This window comes from Haemaphysalis longicornis, unplaced genomic scaffold, assembly GCF_048455015.1.
Source record: "Haemaphysalis longicornis isolate Haplotype H1 unplaced genomic scaffold, Haemaphysalis longicornis Haplotype H1 scaffold_7, whole genome shotgun sequence".
In the NCBI taxonomy this organism is placed as follows: Eukaryota; Metazoa; Arthropoda; class Arachnida; order Ixodida; family Ixodidae; genus Haemaphysalis; species Haemaphysalis longicornis.
Window position 1 is genome coordinate 64,088,711 of NW_027526422.1, and position 22,392 is coordinate 64,111,102.

A 22,392-nucleotide genomic window follows, 5' to 3' on the forward strand; every position below is an offset into this window, starting at 1 on the left:
CCGAGTTCACCGGTTTGCCTTGACCGCGTAGTTCCTCCAGCTTACTCTGAACACACGTTGCAACGTGTGAGGCCCTTGAGCTTAAGAGCGACCATAATTTAAAGGCAGAATATAAACCAGCGAATAAAAGTGCGGCGCAAAGAGTGAAAGAAAGTCTGGCCAGTTTAGAACTCTTGTCGTTCTTTTACTTCTGGTATTGCATTTCCACTTACTGTATGGGGCCGCTGTTAATATACAAGTTATTTCCCGCCTTGAGCTATCAGTAACCCGCAAGTTTGACTCTGGTTGTAACGTCCACAGTCATAGACGACGGCAATATTGTAATTGCTGTTGCTGTTGTTCCTTCGTCAATGACATATACTAATCCAGGGGTCAACCAGTCGTCATGGTAATGAAATATACTTACTTTGCTGCAGCGTACAGCTTAAAGTCGGTATTTTGTCGCCCATCCTTCAGTTGCTTTTTTCCTTGACATCTAACTTCAGTGCACCTTTTCGAAGAATCATCCTGCTCACTCCCCTTTACAAGGCCAGACGAGCAGTCTTGGTTGGATTTTACCTCCGATGTTTGTGGCTTTCGCAGTTCCTTGGATGCGTCCTTTACAACACCCGTTTCTCCTTGTCACCATCCTCATTTCGGGGACTATTCGCCGCGAGCTCGACATGTAGGTGGCGACAGCGTCGCGCTGCTAGTGTGGATGCTCCGCTGAGCGGCCCGTAAGAATGCACACTGTGGGCGCGCTTCGTGCCTTTTCCCCACCGTATGTGCGCACGACAGGAGCAAACAAGAGTGGTATGCTGTAGTTGGGTTACTCAACGTTCAATGTATAGCATGGAAGCGGCAGTCAGTTTTCATTATTACGCCAAAAAACGCGACGACTCATCGGGAATCTCAGAATGGCCGTAATTGTGACAATGAACTTGTACGCTGTGGCTCGTAGCAAGCTCGATCTTTCCAGACTGTGGCTTTGAGCCTTCAATAAAAGCATAAATAGATACAAATCAGGAAGCCTCGATCTCTGAAATTCAGTTTACAACGGCAATCTCAATCGCTTTCACTGGTAGCATGACGCATTCTTGCATTTGCGGGATGCTATGAAATGGTAACACTACTTAACTGCCCCGCAATTCCTTCTAAGAGCTTACGATATTTTTTGTGTGTTCAAAAGGCAACATAAAATCACTGAATTTTGATCAGCGCAGCGATATAAATGTAACCGCTCTAACGGGTCTTTTAAATGAAATTTTAGCGACTCTGAATGAAGGTTTCATGAATAATGGTTTAGGATCACTTATTTGCGGCTTTAGTCGCAAGTGAACTTGCGAATTGAATTGTCAGCGCACGCAGTACAATCAACATCTCATGTTTAGCTAGGTTTTCGCAAAGTGACAAGCAGGCTTACAGTGGGCAAACCAAGCTTCTGGGACCTCACAGTGAGCACAAATTTTCTGTGACGGCTGCTCTGTTGACGATTTGCGCTCCTTTTAAAATCTAACAGGTGCCTGCAACAGCGAGATGTGTTTGCATTCTTGCGTATAAGGTCGCTTACGAAGACGGCAATAAATGAAGTTGCGCTGTTGCAGATGTAAAACATTTCCTTTTTATTTCTCGTTGCAAATCAGCGTAGCGGGTTCCCGGTAACTACTTTGTTTTGTAAACTGAATATCGCCTTTGTCTTGGCATTTAATTCTTGAGGATTGGTTAAAAAAATGAAATTCTGCGCATTTCATTTTTTTCGGGAAGGGGGAGGGGGAGGGGGGGGGGTCCTGCCAACGTTGCAAGAGCAGCGAGAAGAGAACGCTTGCAACGCGCGCGAAAAGCCAAACTATGGTTATCAGTATTATTTACAATCGAAAATACACTAGGCGTCGTGTTCTGTAGCGGTGAAAAAGCAGTACACGTATTTTCCAAAATGATTAACCCCCCTTTGGTCCGAGATTGTCCAGGAATTGTGGGACGCCTTTTTCAAAATTGTATTGAAAGCAAGCACTGTGGGAAAAAATTAAAAAAAAAAAAAAACAGCGAGTCATGGCACACACCCCACACACATGTGGGCATTATTTATTACGCGTTTTCTCCTCTTTCTTTAATATTAGGTCCAACTTCCGAGGTTAACACGTGACCAAATTAGGCATTTGGTTATGCTGAGTGAGACACGTTTCTGGACAAGGTGATTCACGTCGGATTTGAAAATGACACAAAATGCCACATGACTGACGCAAACTCACAACTGCTTAATTTTACCGAAACATTCCCCCTAAATACTCTTGCGCATTCATAGAAACGTATTTTAAATAATACGTAAAATTAGCAACTCGATACAGTTGAATAAATGTTTATTCCTCCTCCTGAGTATAACCAACGACTGTCCAAAAATTATATTTATTTTAGAAAAGGTACGGGAAGGACACAATCACACAGACGCTTGCGGGTGTAAAATACGTGTCCGGTAATGTATGGGCGATAGCGCACGGGTCGTGCGCAGTGTAAATGTTTTTCTTTGTTTCTTCTTTCTATGAGGACACAGCGCAATTTTACAAGGGTGTGGAATTTGCACGCGTATGCACAGGTCTTGTCGCTTCTTACCCGTTTCGCGTACTAAACTTTTATCCTTTAAATAATCACCACGCCACCTTCAAAAAGCACCCTTCGACGTTCCCGAAACCGCAGACGACTGCACTCAACAATAAGAAAAGTGCAATGTGTGGAAGCAATGTTTATAACACGTTTCACACTCAAGCGGTGACCACAGCGAAGATGTTTCGTGGAATTAAACCAGCGCATTAACCCGCAACGGCCGCTGATTATTGCGTTTCTAGAGGAAACGAGCACGCAGAGGTTACTATGTCATTACTTAATGCCAAACGAGCACACATATTGGTTGTGTTGTCGTGTACAGCACGCGTCTTGCGCCGCACGCAACGTGAAAAAGCAGACGACGCGAGAGCGCCATCCACACTAGGAGCGGTTCGTCCCGCCGCCGCCAGGGGCCGACTGTGTTCGCGCTCGGGGCGAATATCGGCGCAACAAAACATCGCTGGCCATACCATTGTGCTGTATACACTTCATTTTCATTTTCATTGATATCCTTCTATTTAGAGAATATTAGAGCGAAGCTTTGTGTGCCTCACTGCATGATGGCGTACACCATGTCGCGCCAAAACGCACTGCAGGGTAGCCAACTTTACGCAGTGGGTTTCGCGAAAAGATGATGATAAACGAAGGCACACCAAGCGCCTACAGATAAAACGCTTCCCGGGGTCGTAATAGCACCTGAGTCTCTCGCGTTATGAAGCCGACGTCTATCCGATTGCGCCACTCCGACACGATCGAAACAGTTTGGATTTTGGACCTCGACTTTGGATTTTGGAACTCAGGTTGCATGGGAGGAAGCTTCGTGTTTTAGCCATACCTTCTCGTTAAGATTGGGGCTACTTGTCCACTTCAGTTATTTTGTCCTCTCTTGTCGGGCATGGTGTTTCTGCGGGTGTCTTCTTTCTTTGTTTCTAATACTATTTCACAGTATCGGAATATCTGAAGTGGGTTGGCCCCTTCTTGCGAAATCATTCAGCTTAACATTTTCCCGTTTTTTCTTTATTTCAATCCACGTACGTATTCCGGTTTGTTCAGCCATTTTATTTCGTTCCTTTTTTAAAGTTCTCCCCAAATTCTGCAAGTTCTGCGGTTTCTCAAAGCGCACCCAGAACAATACCATCCGCGTACAGTGAACGAACCAATGAACGAAGTTCTGCGCTCACCTGCTCTACGATGTCATTTATTGCGGCCCCGAAAAGTAATAGCTCAGTGGTGAGCCTCAACAACGTCTTAAAAACACATTTCTTCAATCAGTCACACACGTATCTCGGCCACATTCTTTCCTCAAAAAGATTATTGCCATTGATAAAGGTGCTATGGATACTTTGTGTGCGTGCGTGCGTGGGTGTGTGTGTTCACTCTTTAATGAATGATTCGGAGGGTGAACATTTTTATGCAAAGGGTGAGGCAGGAACGGGGGTAGGGGGGCTCTGTTCGTTCACCCATGAAAAAAAAAGTTTTTACATGTGGATAGTTTACCTTTAAACGGCACGACTGCAAGAAATGTGTGAGGGCAATACACTGTGAAACACGTCTAAATTATGCAGCTTTAGCGGTAGTACAACACCACGAAAATAGGTTATTAAACACCACACGTCACTCCCTAAGGGATGCGTTGACACGCCATGTACAATGAGCATCAAGTATGCCTTTGAGAGGACTGCAGAGTACAGTTTTTCTCAATCACGTTCTTGTTTATCCGTATCTTTATCAGGCATAAATTGTAGCACGAACAGTGTTAAACGCGATCGCTGATGCTAAACGGGTGGGGCAAGGAACAGCGTACGTGTGTGCACATTTATCGCTCTGATCTGCTTAACTTCAGATTATATCGATAAACTTGCTCTAATCTGCCTAACGGCAGCGCGCACTCACGCACGCGCACGCGCGCACTCTGAAAGAAAGCGCAAGACGTACAGAACTAGCACTGTTCGCAGTCAGCAAATCCCGGCTCAGTCGAAAATGACAAGAAAAATTTCTGTAGTTTTGTCGTATTTTCGCGTGTCCTATACTGTCGTCTTATCGTATCCCTGTCGTGTCGGGGTTCTCATGTTCTGTCGTTTGTCGTATTCCTGTACTCATATTGGTGTTCCGTCGCGTGCCGAATTCCTGCCTTGTCGTGATCCTGATGTTCCGTCAATGGTTGCACATGGTTTGAATGTAATTGCAGATTATGAAGAGTAGCGTAAAGGGCAGTCCTGTTGTGACTACAGGAATGTTTGTTGTTGAGAAAATTGAGTTTGTCGATACGACAGAAATTTGTGTCGTAACAACAGATGACTTTGTCGTAACAACAGGACTTCTGTTGTCACAACAAAGCTTTTTGTCGTACGACAGGAATTCTTGTTAGGTTTTCGCGGTATCCCCGTTGTGATTTGAGACTGTACGGCTAACGCTGTTTGCAAAACAAAACGCGAACCGCAAGTTTCCTGCTCCGTCATCGCCTCTGCCGCGACGGGGGGCGTCGTCTATGTCACCTCGAAAAGAAAAAAAAGAAGAAGAAAAAAAAAGCGACACGAGGGCGCCCCGAAATTGCGGGTGTCAGTTTCGATTCCCAGTGCGGTATACCTCGCCGAACGCCTTCCAGTGTACACCGTAATCAGAGCGCCGCCGCCTTCCCCGGCGACGAATGGCCGCCGAGTCCCTTAATTACACCCGTGCTCACTTTGGCCGCGTTGTTTTTCGTCGGTGGCTCGCGCGCATTCTCGGCGCTCCGAAAAAGATAAGAAGCGAATAAAAGGGGAGAAGTTTGTGCGCGGGAAACGCGTCCAGCAGATCTCCCGCCCTTCTTCCCCGTAATAACGGGTTCCCGCGATCACACTGATCATTCTTCCTCGCACTTCAGTGCCGCCCCGGGTTTCCGCGCGCGCGCGCACTGCGAGAGCCGACGGGTCAACGCAGTCAGCGCGGCGCTGACACCGGCGTTTTAATATAGGGCCCCCGCAGAGGGCAGGCGGCGTGACACCACTGACACCACGGTGTCACGCGTAGCTGCGCTGGCCGTCCTCTCATCGGGGCACCAACTTTGCCGGTTCCTTCCGGGTTTGCGTCTCGGACGGAGCCAACGACTTCCTGGAAATTAGCGGCCGCCCCCCTTTGTCCTTCCCCGGCGGAGATCGTCGGAAAGACAATGGTCGCAGAACACGGACCGCTCCCACGAATGGCCCTCCGACTGTTTGCAGTGCACTGTCTGTGCGCGCCCGGTAACCATGGGGGTCGCTGTAGTAGACCGCTGGTTTACTTAGCCCGTGCACGCAGCGGGGCATGGGGCCACGGCTGCACGCGGGCCGAGTATGGTGCCGGGAAGGCCGCGTGGCTTTAATGATTTATCTGCGGCAAGGACGCCTGGAGGCTTTTGCCAAGGGTGCCGCCGTCTTCGTGTGCTCGGCCCGTCGTTAAGTGAACGATGGGAGAGGTGAAGGCCTGCAGCCGGGGTCTATGGTCGTCCGCCCTTGAGCGGAGCAGCTGACATTTGGTTAATTCACCTCCGCGTAGTTTATGGATTCAATCGAGGAAGCACGCGGGAAGCACCCTCTTAATGTAATGTAGGAGTGAGATCTTTATCTATTTCGTGCGGTTTGATTGTTGTTTGCGAGTGCCGGGTGATGTAGGAAGCGTGCGCGCGTATTATTGCACTATTACGATGAAAATGCATTTATTGCGATGAGTGAAGAAAGGTCTTTGACCTTTAAGTACATATTTGTGGGTATCGCAAAGGACAGCAGCCGAGGAGTCCACCTTGGCCACCTGGTTCACACCATTGGATCAAAAACTGGCTGCCCATGCTGAAGGGGGCGAACATACTGCGAATGAATTGACAGCGTTCGATAACCAATACTCCAACGCGCATAAAGAAGTTATTCGGCTCAGTGGGAAAGCTGCCCGGGAGGCGAAGCTAAAATGAACACACATGTCTTCTTGTCATGTTTTGAGCTTCTCAAATCAGAGGTTTGAAAGATGTTGTTCTTGCTCTTGCACCTGATAAGATCAAACTATCCCGGGGAAAAAAAAATACGACTCAATCAGTGAAACTGCGTGCCACCTACTTTGACAAGCTGGGGATCAAACCGAACGCCTGCGCGAAGTTGGGGCTTGCTTCTAGCGTCCCGGCCTGGTGGCGATTCGTTCGCTGAAACGACCGCTTTAACCGAGAGATATAGTCTTGTAACAACGGGAAGCAGGTGAACTATACGAAGAGTAAATGGTTGCGGCGAAGCGAGGAATAAACGTTATTTGTTGCAAAGCGCCGCTTTTCCTCGCTACCGAGCAAGATCACGGATCAAGGACGCCAGGGGGAAAAGTTTGCTTTCCTCAGCTTGCCGTCTATTCAGATGTACTACATTGAAACAAGGCTGCGTACGCCGCTATCTTGAGTCCCGGGGCAAGTCTCAGTGCTCATTTGCGTGTACCCCGCGCGATTCTTACGCGTTGCCTTGTCCTCACTACACGTCAACAATCGGAGAAAAGAGAGTATGGGAGAAAAGGAAGGATGGGGGCAGAGAAAGACGGGTAATCTTCCTGATCTATAATGTCTAGGCAGTCACGAATTGTTCTAATCAAATACTCGAGTAAAGTTACTCCTGCCATACGGATTGTGGGCTGCCTGGTTTTAGCGGTGAAGGAGCGCTAATATGGCCATTTTCGAATCAGGAGTAGCTTTAATGGGCGTAAAGACTGCAGCACATTATCCTGAAAACGCTACTTGTTCCATTCTTCTCAACGCTGACGCGTTGCAGCGAATAACTCACGGGGAGAATTACGGCAGTCCGCTAACTTTTTCTTCATTATAAAACCTCAAGGATTAGTATCTCCGACATTGCGTCCATACGTCATCATATTGTCACGAAGCCAAAGATGACGCAGTTGGCTTGAAGGAAAAACAAGTTTATTGGAGCGAACTTGTGCTCCCCTAACAACTAAAAAAAAAATACACACGCGGCGAAGCACCAGTCAACCAAGTGACGGGCGCAGGCGAGTGTCGGTGAAAAAGAATTAAGAAAACAAAATCGAAGAACAAAAAGTAAGAAAAAAAAAGTGAAAATAGCATCGACTTACAATGCCTTGTACATGATTTTGACTGCTGCTGTCTTGGGGACAACGATCATATCTGTAGCTTTTTACCCCTGACGATGTACTTCATTCCTGACGTGTGGTCTGCTGTATGTGTGTTATTGCAATGAGAACTATCCACAGTTGTCTTATTCATAGTTTAATTTGTCTGTATAGAACCGAGCGTTTTTTTATAGCACGGTAATTAATCTTGAATGCGTCTTTCCTATTCCTACGCATGCTTTTTATTGACAATTTTTTGGGGCACTCGTACATCCCGCATTTCCTTCAAACATGTGATTGTACGTAGCGTAACCCCTGATTCCTCTGTGATATGTTTTTAATGGATTCATTACTAGCCAATAGGTTGAGGATCCAGACATTCATGCATGTATTCGATGAAAATGAAAAAGAGACAATAAACAAACTTGAAACTTGAAAGAATGCCGTGGCGTCTGATCTGCAGGAATTTATCTTTCGGCCCTGGTGTTTCTCGAACCGTCGAATTACACTGAGAACACTGCAGATAAAAGAAGACTATTCTAGGCCAGTGGCGTTAGGGCGAAACATTCTCCCTATAAAATGAGATAATCCATGCGGGATAAGAGAGAAAGAATGAAACATGCGCTTCACTCGGGACACAGATAACATAGCCCGTAACATAATCAAAGCCAATGCATGCTTTACTCCCTCGAACCACAACCTCTCCCATCGTACGTCTACTGAAAAGATTAAGGATTTGGTTAATGGGCGCGTACTTATTAAAGGCAGAGTAATGGGTATGGAGATAAAGGTGATACTGATTTCCCCCTCGGCGCCAGCGTACGCTTTCGGCGGCGCTGTACCGTAACTCATTCGCCAATCCTTAGCGCGAAATTCACTGCGGCAACACGGCCGAAACCCGTTTTCGGTACCAATCCCGCACCGGACGCCTAACGGTCAATATATCTCTGGTGCCCGACAACTCTCAGCGCCCGCATCGACGGCGGTTTGCCCGGCGGCCGCCACGTAATTAGCTTCCGGACGACAGACTCAAGGAGGGGAGGGAGAGGCGACGGAGTTACTGCCGCGGTAAAATGCGACCAATATTGCCGCCAATTCTCCGCTCGGCTGGGTGCACTGGAGCGCGTTCGCCTGCATTGCGAAGAGTTGGGATCAAGGGCAGTACAGGTAACAGCGAGTGGTCGGGAGGAGGAGGAGAAGGCTTATCGGTTCACTTGGGCGAGCGCGTGACGTTAAGGGAGCCAGAAAAACGGCCGACGTCAGAGAGGAGTCCACCTTGGAGAGAGGCGACTGCGCTACATACTTTCCCGGAACTACTGAACGCAACACCAACGTTATCAGCGGAAAGCCTTAGTGCAGCGCCATTTACCTTACCAGGACGGGCTGTGCTTGTGTGCGTTGCGAAGCTTAGAACAGTTAGTCAGAAACCCGGTGACTTCGCGGCACAAAATAAGCTTGCATTACTGACCATTTGACCGACATAAACACTTTTTCGGCCTTCTTACCTGGTTGTTGATGCCGTACAGCTCTCACTGCGGCGATGAAGGGCGTTCATTGCAGCCTACTTTCAGCCTGCCTATACAGCGCATAGCCACCCATTACCTGTTCTCGGAAAACACCACCCAGACCACGAAGCTGTGCGCTCGCCTCGTTACGTACGGCAGTCGCCACTGCGGTCACGTCGCAGCATGCATTGATACATCGGTGACGTTTCACAACTTCGCCGATGCGCACTTGTGTGGGAGTGAATCACCTCAGCTGTGACGATCGACGGCAACTCGCAGGCATGTTTTATGGTAGCGGTGGCCATAAGGCGCACCGTGCGAGGTTTTACTTTCGGCGCTATACAGGCGCCAAACGTCTCCTGGTATCGTAATTAGTCCGGAACCCTTATGAAGTGCCGCACTCGTTGCTGTTTTATCGCTTTCCGCAGTGGCTTATCTGCATTCCCGTCGGTAGGCGAGTATTGAAGGGGCTTGCTATACTGCCCGCATATACCCTTGAATGAGAGCAGATGCGAACCCGTAAATTTTCCCTACAATTAACTCCTATCTTCGCACGGTAATGAAGGTGGTTGCAGAAAGAAATCACAATTTCACTCAGCGCTAATCACCACGGCACGACAAAAAAAAAAACACAAATAAGCGAGCACCGTTCAATACGCAGTAACACATAATAAGGAAATTCCCCGGGAACTTAAGTCTGTTTAAGTGCTTCCAAGGCGAAAGCCTACAGCGATGATCAAATATACTTCCTTATTGTTGCATCGTGTTTGCGTCTCTTTCTTCGCTTTCGTTTCTTGGTCTATTGATGCGAATTACTCCTGCAGCAGACTTTCACGCGTCACGCGGCAGCTTCCTCACCGTCACAACTGAATTCTGCGTGCAGCTGTTGTGCTCACGTGCCACCACGTTCTTCTACTTCTCGTGCCTGCTCTAACAGAGTGCTGAGTGAATTAGCATGTCTACTAAGCCTTGAGGCTATTAAATAAACGAACAAACAACAACAACAATTAGCAGTGCTAACGCACTAAGCTTCCGTCTTAGTGACCCGGGCTTAATCCCGCACGAGCCCAAATGTGTTTTCACAGCGGAGCTGCTTGAGCTTAGTCCGGTGCCGTTTGCAAAAAAAAAAAAGAAAAAAGAAAGAAACTGCACCGCCTGTAAAGCGTGCACCACCGCAGATAGAGTGTTATAACAGTGAAGCCGGCTTTCGCGCCTGTCGCGAAAGTAAAAGAAAGTATTTCGGGCCTAATAATCTTTAGGGCCTGCCATAAGCAGCGCTAGTATTAAACCAAGAGTGTAAAACATGGTTATATTAGTCCTTTTTGGTAAGATGACATGTCATCACCCCGCTTCAAAGGGGAAACCAATAGGAAGCATCATCATCATCATCATCACCATCATCATCAAATCATCATCGAGGCTGTCGAGGGTTTTCGAGGCTGTCTCGAGGCTTTCGAGGCTGTCGAGGGGACGAAAAGAAGATTAGAATGCTGGTGGACGCAAAGCAGAGAGGGGAATATTGCCTAGTACAGTTACCACCTGTAACAGGGAAAAGAAAGTATTTCGGGCCTAATAAGCGTTAGTGCCTGCCCTAAGCAGCGCTAGTATTAAACCAAGAGTGTAAAACATGGGTATATTAATCCTTTTTGGTAAGATGACATGTCATCACCCCGCTTCAAAGGGGAAACCAATAGGAATCATCATCATCACCTGATAAGGCACAGCGGCAATATTGCCTAGGACAGTTACCACCTGTAACAGGGAAAAGAAAGTATTTCGTGCCTAATAAGCTTTAGTGCCTGCCCTAAGCAGCGCTAGTATTAAACCAAGAGTGTAAAACATGGTTATATTAGTCCTTTTTGGTTAGATGACATGTCATCACCCCGCTTCAAAGGGGAAACCAATAGGAATCATCATCATCATAATCATCATCATCATCATCATCATCATCGAGTGTGAGCCCAAGGGGCATATATGCGTATGCGCACCCCTTACTATACCACTTTAAAGGTGGTAGTCTTTCTTGGGCTAATAAAAGGCAAAAAAAAAAATGGCGCAGCTTGTACTAGTGGCGCGAGGCTGGAGACACAGCGGAGCTGGGGGTCGACCTAGCTTCTTCCCCCCTGGGATCCGCTGTCAGTGTGGAGGACCGACAGGAATGGCCTTGTGAGATCCGGCTAAACTTGGCCTCACCCCTCAACATCTAGCCTTAACTTTCAGCAAGCACATCGCAAAACCTAACAAAGCTTAGCAAAGCCTAGCTAAAACTAGCAAAACTTCGCAAAACCGGAAGAAACTAGGTCTACCCCAGCTCTGCCGTTTCTCGAGCCTTTCATCACTAGTGCAAGCTGAGACATTTTTTTTTATTTTAGCACCTGGTCTCCAATAAAGTTTATTCATCATCATCTTTTTGGTGCCATTCGTGTTGACGCCACCAACGACTTCGACGGCGGTCACTTTTCGCGTTTGATAAGCTTTCCGCTTTAACTTATGCTTCGACTCTCGGCCGTTTTGGGGCTGACCGTGTTTCCGGGTCATTCGCCGGAAGGGAATGGGAACCGCATTGTGCCTGCTTGGATATTTACTTTCCTCATAAAGTCCTTCCTGCTCAGGGCTCTTAAAGCCCTAGCCCGCTTTCGCGCTGTGCGAACGCGAAAAAGCGAGCGACTATAAAGTGTGGATGTTGGAAGCGTTTTCATCCCGCCGCGAAACGCGCGATATATCAGATAGCGAGAGCGTGCACTCTTTCCGAATTTACATGCGCGCACAGGTAAGCCCCCAGGTGTATAAGTAGCGCACCGCATCCAAATCAGGTCGTCCGGTGGCGTGCATGGTCCAATGACGAGCCCGTTTCATGGTCCGCTTGCTTTGCGTCGGAGCGCACACGCGGGCCAAGTTGAATGTAAAGATGGTCCAGCTACGCCGCTCTGAAGATAAGCCGGTGGGGTTTTCTGCTATATTGTATACAACTTGTCGCGAGCGCAGTGGACAACGAGGTCATCCAGTGGCCGGCTTGCCTCAAGGAGAGATGGAGCGAGAAAGAAGTTAAAAGAAGATTGCGCGCGATAAAACCGGTGAAGGTAACCGCGTATATCACAATGTTGCCTGACCTGCGAGTGTGAGCAGGATATCCGTATTTAAAAAGAAAAACGGAAAAGGAAAAGGGAGAGTACTGACCCTTTGCGCCGCTTTGAATGAAACCATCTGAGCTCTCGCATCCCATGCTACACACGAGAACGCCACCGTCTGGTTATAGCTGTGACGGTCGCTTCCACGTCTTGCGTTGAGGTAAGAAGACGGGTCATGGGATAGGATGACAGCTGAGGGACCGAGGGACGCGGTTTAGATCCCGCCCGCAGCAACGTTTCATCAATTGAAGGCAAAAAGGGGAAACGCTCGTGTGTCGAAATTTCGGCTTACGTTCAAGTTCCAGGTAGTCAAAAATAGTCGGGAGCCCTCCACTTCAGCGCGTCTCATAGCCCCGGTGTAGCACCGGTGTAACCCCCAAAATTTGATGATGACAGCTGATGAACGGTTTGTTTGTTCACACAGATGCAAGTTCGGGCCCACATTCCCTCTCTTTCCGCGTCCGTGCGCGTATACATATGATATTCACGTGTGTTCGTCAAGAACGGGTATAGAGAGTCTCGCCCTCGCAGCGGCAGTGTCGGGGGTACTCGATTTCCGAGAATACTGCAGGGTCGAGGAAGATTGTTCGCAAAGTCGAAAAACACACGCAGTGTGTATGCAATACGTTCGACGCGCACGCCCCGGCAATCGAAGGGGAGCTATCAGCCAGCCACGGCAAATTGTCTTGCTTCGGCGTCATTTTGCCGCAGCAGCACGGGTCGCTCTTCCTCCTTCTAGCTGTACATGCGATACGTCAGCGTCGCCCTTCTGCAGCGATGCTGCTGCTGGTACTGTCGGGGCGTATCCGCGCGTGCACGCACCATTCTGGCGGCGTCGAATCATCAGCGCACAAGTTTCGTGACTGCATACGCGGCCATCGGGTGAGGTAGGCGGGTGGGTGGCTGCAGTCGCGCGGCCTGTCGAATTCAGCCTCTGTCTCTCCGGACTGCCACATGCACAACGTGTACGCACGTGAATGCGGAAACGCGGGCGGTGCCAATGTGGCAGGTATACACTAGAGACGCTGCAGTGAACGTGATGCGCGTTCCAGCTTGGTTATTTGTTTGTTTTCGTCTGGCTGTTGCCGTCGTTGCCCGCACGTTTTTCTCCGCAAATACAATGTCTTCTTGGTATTACCACGTGTCTTCCTTGCAAGAGAGATGTGCGCGCGAACGCGTTAGTTCGTGTATACACACCCAGCACTGAACCGTGCGGCCCTGTAGCGTTTTTCCGCGCGCGCGTTCCTCGTCTTATTCCCCTTCGTTTTCGCGTTTTTGTGTTGGTTGAAGCCACTTTTCCTACTTCACAGCCCAGGCCACAGTGTTTCCATTCGCCAACTGTAACGGAAGGTCACTCCCGGCTTGTGACCTGCCTTTGTTTACACACGAAGTGACAGCGGTTGTAAACATGAAGTCGTAGAAATCATCTTTTGCGTGCAATCGAGCATGGGAAATATTTTACTGTACTAGAAATGAGCCGCGAATAGAGGCAACGGTGCCACAAGGCGGTGTTTGGAGATATGGAAAGAAGTTTTGACAACAACGCATTTTCGGGCGAGTGCCGTGCAATAAAAACGTATGCTCATGAATAAAGATCTCTCTCTCTCTCTCTCTCTCTCTCTCTCTCTCTCTCTCTCTCTCTCTCTCTCTCTCTCTCTCTCTCTCTCTCTCTCTCTCTCTCTCTCTCTCTCTCTCTCTGTCACACACACACAGCGAAACTTTTTTTGACGGATAAACAGCTTGCGACAGATGAAAGGCGAACATAAAGGCTCCGTTTACGTTTGTCTTCCGTCCGTTTTAAGCTGATCATATATGGTCAGCCTGGTGCGTTTTTGGTTCTGAGCTAATTCTGATGCATTACGGCGTGCCAAAATGCACCAAAACCAGCTCAGTCAAAGCTCTTGTCGACTACAGTGAAATGGGCTTGGCATGTACAAAGATGATGTAGAATTTTGTCTGGGAAGGTGTGTTTGGTTGTATACAGTGTCGAGTTATACGACGGGCCTTGAAAAGAAAGGACAAGAGCCTGAGAGAGTCAGCTCGTCGAGGTTGAGAGTTCGCAAAACGTGCCCCAGGGCGATTGAGTCGCCGGCCATGGTGGAGTGTCGTATAGCAACGCAACGCCTGCCACATGCAGAGGTCGGGAGTTGGATTACCATCTATGACACAAGGTAGACTCTTCGCTTTAGTGTACTTCTTTACCCCGAAAAAATCTTACCATCCTGCCACCGTAATTCTCGTTCTAAAGGATGTCACCGCATCCCGACTCTTACGGTATTATTGAGGGTCGTCCTTCCTTCTTGGTATGATGAATCAAAGAACCCCACGCCCCGTGCCGATATATAATCGCAGGAAAACCGCTCGGTGGAAATTTCCGGCTACCGCGTAACGACCACAAGCAAACCTCGGCAGCTGCTATGCACCGTGTTTGCCCTGCACCGAAGCAAACTTCGCCGTCATAACAGTTCCCCGGCGTCCTTGATTTCTATGCCGCAGTACCTCTCGATGTTCGAACACACGGGGGCACCGTACAGCTCGCGGGGAACCGTTCCTTCTTAAACAGACGCATCCTCTCCACACGTTTGTTCTTGCAGTCCATCTACGCATACCTTGACTCATCCGAAGACGCACCGGGTCGACACACGCGAGAAGACACACACGGCAGCTCCTGTCATTTGGCCAAGTGCGCGGAGCCTGAAGGCGGAGGGAATGGACGGGGGGAGAAGTAGCTGGCGTCTCAAAAGGCAGGCACGCCCAAGTGCTCCCAGAACACTTTCCACCTCTGCTGTCCTGACGCGGCAGAAGTAGTGAGCGACTGAGCGCAAGGCGCGCCCAGAGACTCTAAGAGGCGTCCCGAAGGAGCCATCCGGCGGATATGGCTCAGTGGTGCCCGCACCGCGCGTCGTTTAACCTCGGGCGTAGCTGGCCCTTCATGCCTCGCCGTGTGCCACTGCCCGTGGACCGTCAACAACGATGGGACAAATGGGACAGGCCCGTAATGCCCCGTCGCCGTCCAGAGAGCGCCCCTGGTGCGACTATGTCGTTCTGAGTACAGCGAGCAAGCACTTCGAGTGATGTTTCTCGAATGTTTGGAATGACCGGTAACTTGAAGAGAAGACGACGGTGAAGAGGAAGCGACGAGGCCTTATCTCCAGGTGGCGTCGGGGCGGATGCTTGTCTGTGGCGACGGCAGAGAGGAAGAAACGCGAAGGGGGAAGATTCTGGGGGCTTTTCACCGACCCCGCTTCGGCTGGTGGCTCTGACGGCGTGACCGTTGACGTCCGCGCCAGCCAGCGCGGTTCCGAATGGAGACGCTGCGACGCTCGACTGCGGCCGCTGCCGGGAGTTGGTTCGCTGACTAGTCTTTCTTCGTGCTCACTGGGGACACGCCTGAGGGGAGTACGTGCACTCTGCTTCTTGGGTTCACGGGTTTCGCGTCAAAACACGCTTTCTCTGCGAAGGCCACAAAAGCGTTTCCTCTCGCTCTAGACGATGCAACTATTGTGACTTGTTCTTTTATTATCCTTTTGTCTCGGAGAATGGATTTTGGTAAAATTGGTTCTCCACTTCCTCGGTACTGTGAAATATTCGCCAATGAACTATTCGCCGACGCAGCCCGAAAACCAGAAACTTACGCAAGTGGTTCACACCCAGCCTGCCTTCACATTGCCCCTATTGCAAAATACCTGCGCACCTGCCACAATCCAACATTTTACCTGGATTTGTTCTAGTTTCCTCTAATCCAAATTTTACCCCGCCCTCTAACGACCATGGAAACCCATCTCACATAGACCCCCACCAACTGGATCCGGACACACATTACAAAATAGTCGTTTCTTCCGTTAAATTAAATCACCCTCTCACGTGCACTGTTAATTCTGAGTCTATATTTTACCGTTCGCTACGACCCCCAAAACTAAACCATGATACAAAACCGAACCACGAGTAAAAAAAAAAACAATCTACAGTTCCAATGAAAAAGTCTCTCCGAAGAAGCTCGTGTTCTTTTCCATGTATTGACCCTCTACCGAGTTCCTAATCGCCCATTCCCCCTACTTGGAAGACGGGTCCTCCTGTTCCATATTAAAAGTGCTAGGTAGCATTTCGGCTGGCGTATCCGCAATCGTCCCCGTCATTTTCCCGCTACTACAACCACCTGTAACGTCTGGTTTCCTGTCATTAGCTCAACGAACACCATAAATACAGGTCCAATATGGGCTCCCAGCACAATCGGCCGTATGTTCGATCATACACTAGAAAAATAAGCCCATTTCGCTCAGGAGCAATACGAGTAAGTATCAGCATTGAAATGGTAGCGGTTAATTAACTGCGTGGAAATATCGTGCGGTTGGTGCATACGGACGTGAGAATTCTCGCCTTGGCTTGGGGCAAAGAAGCAGAACACGAATGCTTCGGAGCCAGTTCTTTCTGCCCGCTGGCACGGATCGGCTCGATGCAAGGCTCATCTGCTTAGCCATGCTTCCTTCGTGACCTGCTCGCATTGATGCCGTCCCAACTGAATAGACGGGAAAGTGAGGTATGAAAGAACGGAGAGTGCTGTACTTTGCCATTACCAAGACAAGACTGCCACAACCAAGACTAAACGGCAGTCACGTGTTCTTAATGCCTTGACGAACTACGGTTGCGTAACCCGTTTAGTTACGAAACTCTTCTGCCTTTGAGGGCCGTTATCTCATTCGCATGCTTGAATTCGCGCACGTTTCCAAGTATTGTTACCACTAGTTACTATACTATGCACGTGCCTCCTGTCAGTAACGCCGGACGTACATCATATTTTAATGAGCATTCGTGCCAAGCATAAAAAATCTGAAAGCACATTTTTTTTTTGCATCCTCATGTTGCCAAAAGTGGTAAGTTTGTTTCGAGCCCTTAGTTGGAACGCGTCCAAAAACGTTCAGCGTTGATGCATCGCTCTAGCGGAAACTCTGATTCACCGTAAAAGTACGAAAAAAGAAGACTGGGCAAAAGCATCAGCACAAAAAATGATCAAAGATTTAAATTATTTCGGAATGTTTTAAGCGATATAAAAAATACATTTTTTTCGATGAGCCTTAGTCTTGGTGCATATTGCGACAAGCGGAGCCATAAGCGGATCTCAGCGGTATAAATACCGGCAAAGATGCTTTTTTTTTCATCGCCCAGTTTAGTGATTAGAATGTGCTACACAATTAGCCGAAATATTTTCTGCGTCTAATATACAAGCTGGTATTAAAAACGTCATTCTTTGATATGAAATGTCCAAGTTTCGGAACCCCATCCTGCTGCGCAGAAGAAAAAAAAAACACAGGAAACAATTCCTGTGCGCAATTGAATTCCTCCTTTGAAGATTCAACGTTTCATTCTTTGTTTGTTCAGCAGTAAGCGAAAATTTCCACATTTCGATTCAGTTGTTTTCAAATACCCTTATGCAATTGAAAATAAACAATTAGGTCGCTGTCAGTTTCAATGCCACGTGTATAATAACTTCATTCGCACACAACGGTAAACCTTATTCGTTGCCGAAAACTCCCGGCCAGCGATCCGAGAAATGTCCATCGCATTTCAGGCATACTCCGCCAATACTTCCCGTTTTGCGTCGACTTCACACGTAACGGCTGTTCGAACACGGTTAAACAGGGCTGGGGATGTTCCGACAGGCTAGTTTAACACGCGGTTAAGCAGCGGCAGCATGCCCTTTTCCTTAACGACTGTGCGGCAAAACGAAAGAAGACTAAAACCGAACTAGGCAGACGGGTGAGAGCAGATGACGGCGCTGTTCGCCCCCCCTCTGTGCAAGAAAGAACGGCCCAAAGATAAGGGACACACGCGAGCGACACGCGCGTTGATAACGAGGATGAACAGGTGAACTAAAAACAAGAACCGGGAGAGAAAAAAAAAGAAAAGAGGAGGAGTAAGAGGGAGCGCGGACGTTTCTCCCTGTCACGCAACCGTGGCCGTCGGAAATAAATGGCAGCAAATAGTCACACTGACACCCCCTGCAGCCTCGGACGGGCTTCCACCTTCCGTACCTATTTTGCCGCTGCTGCGCCGACATGTGTCGCAATGCACTACGCGAGATAAGACGGAACAGGGGCCGACGGCGGCGCGGTGCGAAGCGGGATGCGCGAAGTGGCGTAGTGGACTTCAGAGATTCCTTCGACGATTACGAGCGCCCACGCGCATTGCCTAAGACTGCGGTCACTGAGCAGGCGACCACGCGCAGGTCTCGTATATACGCCGGCTTCTGGTCTTGAAGTGCTTGATTTTTAACGAGAATGCGAGAATGCGGCGGGGAAATACATGAAACGCGACCGCTTGCATTGCGACATTCGGATAATCTGGTCCTGAATTGCGTGAACCACGCCCGCTTCGATGCGGTAACCACGCAACTTTGTGATTCTTAGCACACCGAAGTGTTCAAGCTTGGGTGTTGGCGTTGTGTTTAGAAACAATGCTTTAGGAGTTGTGCTCCGAAAGCTGAGTAGTAGGGTTAAAGGTGAACGTGAGCGAAACGGAAGTTTTCCTAAATGTACGCGCAAAAAGCATCCACTCTAGCCTATAAGTAATAAAATAAAAAAAATACGGCGACGAATATAACTGACACGCTGTCAGTGCTGATACAAACGACGACAATGAAAGCAGGCGTATAACTAGCATGGGCATTCGGGAAACACTCTGAAGTGATGAGCAGTAGGCTACCGTTCTCGCACGTACAAAAGAAAGTTACCGCGAAGGCATACTCCTGGTAACGAGTTAGGGCCAAAAGCTTGAGGACCTACTAAACACCTCGAAATAAAATTAGGTAGGCCCAACGAGCCATAAAAGAAGAATGATGTAGATTGGAACCGAGCTTCTTGGTTTTGGGAACGAACTCGATTGAAAGACATCCTCGTTCAAATTAAGAGGTAGAGGTGGAGTTTGGCTGGAAATGTAATGCGAAAAACTGCCATTTTCGGTGGACCAACAGAGTATTGGAGTGGCTACCCAGAGATGGGACAAGGTGAAGGCCGATATCTCGATGCAGGGACCAAATAAGGAAATTGGGTGGCACAGAATGAATTCGGGCATCACATGATAGGCGGTCGGAAGTGTATGAGGACTTCGCCTTGAAGAGGACACAAATTGGGTGATGATGACGATGAGGGTAAAAATTATTACCATGGTGAGAGGGGGTTGATTACTTTGTGATGATGACTATTATGGGCCCGACTACGACGTTGTTGATGATGATAGACGCTTTATTAATGCACAAAAAGGTAGATTCCAAACATTCCCTGGTCTGAACCTTGCACCGAACTTTCGCTTCATCAAGTGGTCCCACCACAGTGCGTGCATTCTTGCTGCACGTACATCCACTGGGGCTGCTAACGCAGACGTCATGTTACTCTCGTAACTTATCTAACCAGCGATAGCGACCACGTCCTCCATCAAGAGGGGCGCGCACGCCTTCTGGTGTTCGAAAACAAGTTTGCTCGTTGTCTCGCTTCCCTGTCCAACGTCCAGGATCTGTTTATTCTCCAAAGCAGCGCGGTCAGAGTTAATTTATTTCACCCGCGTGCGTAGGGCAAGAGCGTCACTCCTTTGGGCAGCACACACGTAAAGCGAAGGCATAGGAGTTGCAGGAGGCGAGACGCGAGCATTCATCTCTGGAAGAGACGCTAGGGATTCTGCTTTGTAGAGGCGCGTTGTCAGCTGCGCCAGACAACGTTTAGCTTCAGAAGGCATAATTTAGAGGTAGGCTCCATCGCTTGGGACACGAAAGAGAAGAAACGAAACACAACTACGAACGCAGAGCCGGAGCACGCGAGGAACCCCGCCGCGAGCACAGATAGGTCTGCGCCCCTCCGCCATGCAGAATATCGACGACCCATGACGAAACGCGTCATCAATACGGACCGAACGTGACCTAACGTCCGACTGCTCGCTCCGCGTTTTACGAGGTTGCTTTCACGTCTCGGTGCGCCACCGTCTGAGTGTAATCGATGCAACCTCGTCGGTGTGACCCGCACGCACAGCCATTAGGGAGCGAGCCATATAGCGTTGAATAGAAATATAAATGGGAGACACGAGTTCTTGATAAGCCCGCTTGTGCATTTCCATTAGCGGAGATAAGGCGACGGCCGTGGGTGACTTTTGGTTTCTTTACGTTTGTTGAAGGGAAGACGCAGTTTCAAAGATCCTGGCATAGGTGGTTGAAAGAGTGTTGATATCATGGATGGTGTGATGTCATGAGGGATGAAAGACAACCAAACGGAACGTAAATGGCTTGTTGCGATAGGGAGCGAGAGAGAGCGATAGATAGATAGATAGATAGATAGATAGATAGATAGATAGATAGATAGATAGATAGATAGATAGAGAGAGAGAGAGAGAGAGAGAGAGAGAGAGAGAGAGAGAGGAGGGAGGGAGGGAGGGAGGGAGGGAGGGAGGGAGGGAGAGAGAGAGGGAGGGAGGGAGGGAGAGAGAGGGAGAGAGAACGATCTTTAAATGAAATCTGGCGATGTTAGCTGGGCTAAAATGCCTAACTTGCTACGCCAGTTGATGACGTGATGAAGATGATGACGATGATGTTGAAGAACTTGATGCGCACAGAGACGTTGAGTTATTTGCAGAGATTGCTCTAGACCAGATCTGTGTGTTTCAGGTGCTCTATCAGAGCTTTTGTAGCCCGTAAAGCACGTTTGGGTCATGCCCACGGTCCTAAAACGTCATTTAGTTGAATGTCCATGAAAAGCGGCAGTCCCAAAGGCACTGCGAGGGACACTCTTCGCGCACTAAATCGAGCACATTCACAAAGCAGGTGCAGGAGGGTATGGCTTGTTGCGCTCACTTGCCTTCGTTTGGTAGCTAGGTGATGTGTACTGATCGTTACTCAGAAAGGTTACGACTGATTCGGATTCAAGTTCGTTTAATGCGGTAGCATTTGGCACGAGAGTGCGTCCCTGACCTTCAAAAAGTTGAAAAGAGAGGGCGGAGGTGGTAAGACGGTCTCCTTTCACCTCTCCATTCCCTCAATTTATTTTGTATTCTCGCACTGTGCTGCTGAATGCAACAAAGTAGGACCAGTTTTTTTCTTTTTTATTAGTATTTTTAAGGATTACGGAGAATAGAAGGGGGAGGGGGTGACCAGCGGCCTAAGCGCGGTAAGCTATGTTGCGGAACGACAATTAACGAAAGTGTCGCTCTACACTTAGCTATCAAAATTTTAGGTTATACACGTGTGTCCGTGCTAAAGTGCATGGCGTGTTTCGGTCGTTAATTATCTTCTCTTCTTTTCCCGCAGGCGAGCGGCCAGTACCGGCCCAAGTTCCCGAGCCCGTACCTACAGAAGGAGATCTTCGTGCTGAACCTGGAAGACGGCTTCTTCGGCTGCCAAGTGAACGAGTCCACGGAGGTGCTGCAGCTGTTCGAGCTGTCGCAGCTGTGCGATGGAGTGCCTCAGTGCTTCCAAGGTTCCGACGAGCTCGCCAGGGATCTCAAGTGCACGGATAGGAGTATGTATGCGCCCCGAAGGCGCATTCGGCGAACTTTCTCTCTGCGCTTAGTGTGGCTTTCTTACCAGGGAACTTACTGGGCACATTTTCCAACCCCAATTCTAACGCCTCTCAACCCCCATGTTGTCCTTCTTCTCTTCCCCCCCGCCCCCTGTCCTTCCTGCGCTCTGACTGTCCCAGTTTAGAGTCGTGCCCACCCTTCAGCTATCCTTTCCCTAACGACTATCCTCGCAGAGTGCGCATTTGCGCGACTGTAGTTGGTCTACTCAATGAAGGTGTTAAAGTACACACTTCGCGGAGGTCAGGTGCACGGAGGTTATCACCGTAACGATATTGGGGAATCGATGGATTGAGCCTTATCACCACCCGTGCTGGCTACAAATTATCCTGCACTTTTGACTCGGTCATCCTGCAAAGCGCCTTGGCCTACCGTACTTCGTGGATGTACTATATTGTGCTGTAATTTTAAAGAACTGCGTAACGTGACTAGTAATTTCGCCTACGACAGATTTCTCGTTCCGTAGATAGGGAACACTGCGCAGTTTCACTAAAAGTTTTGCACTTAAGGTTGACCCTATATTAGCGCGCGCTCCAAGACATGTCTCCGTTGCATGTACA

At 48.9% G+C, this 22,392-nt stretch overlaps 1 protein-coding gene across 1 annotated transcript in view; it reads left to right on the forward strand.

Moving 5' to 3' along the window:
- LOC144145822 (uncharacterized) overlaps positions 1-22,392 on the forward strand; it is a 310,476-nt gene that overhangs the window by 150,952 nt on the left and 137,132 nt on the right. Inside the window, exon 3 of the mRNA XM_077677578.1 lies at positions 21,564-21,774. Coding sequence (XP_077533704.1) covers positions 21,564-21,774 — 211 coding nt within the window. The remainder of the gene's footprint in view (positions 1-21,563; positions 21,775-22,392) is intronic.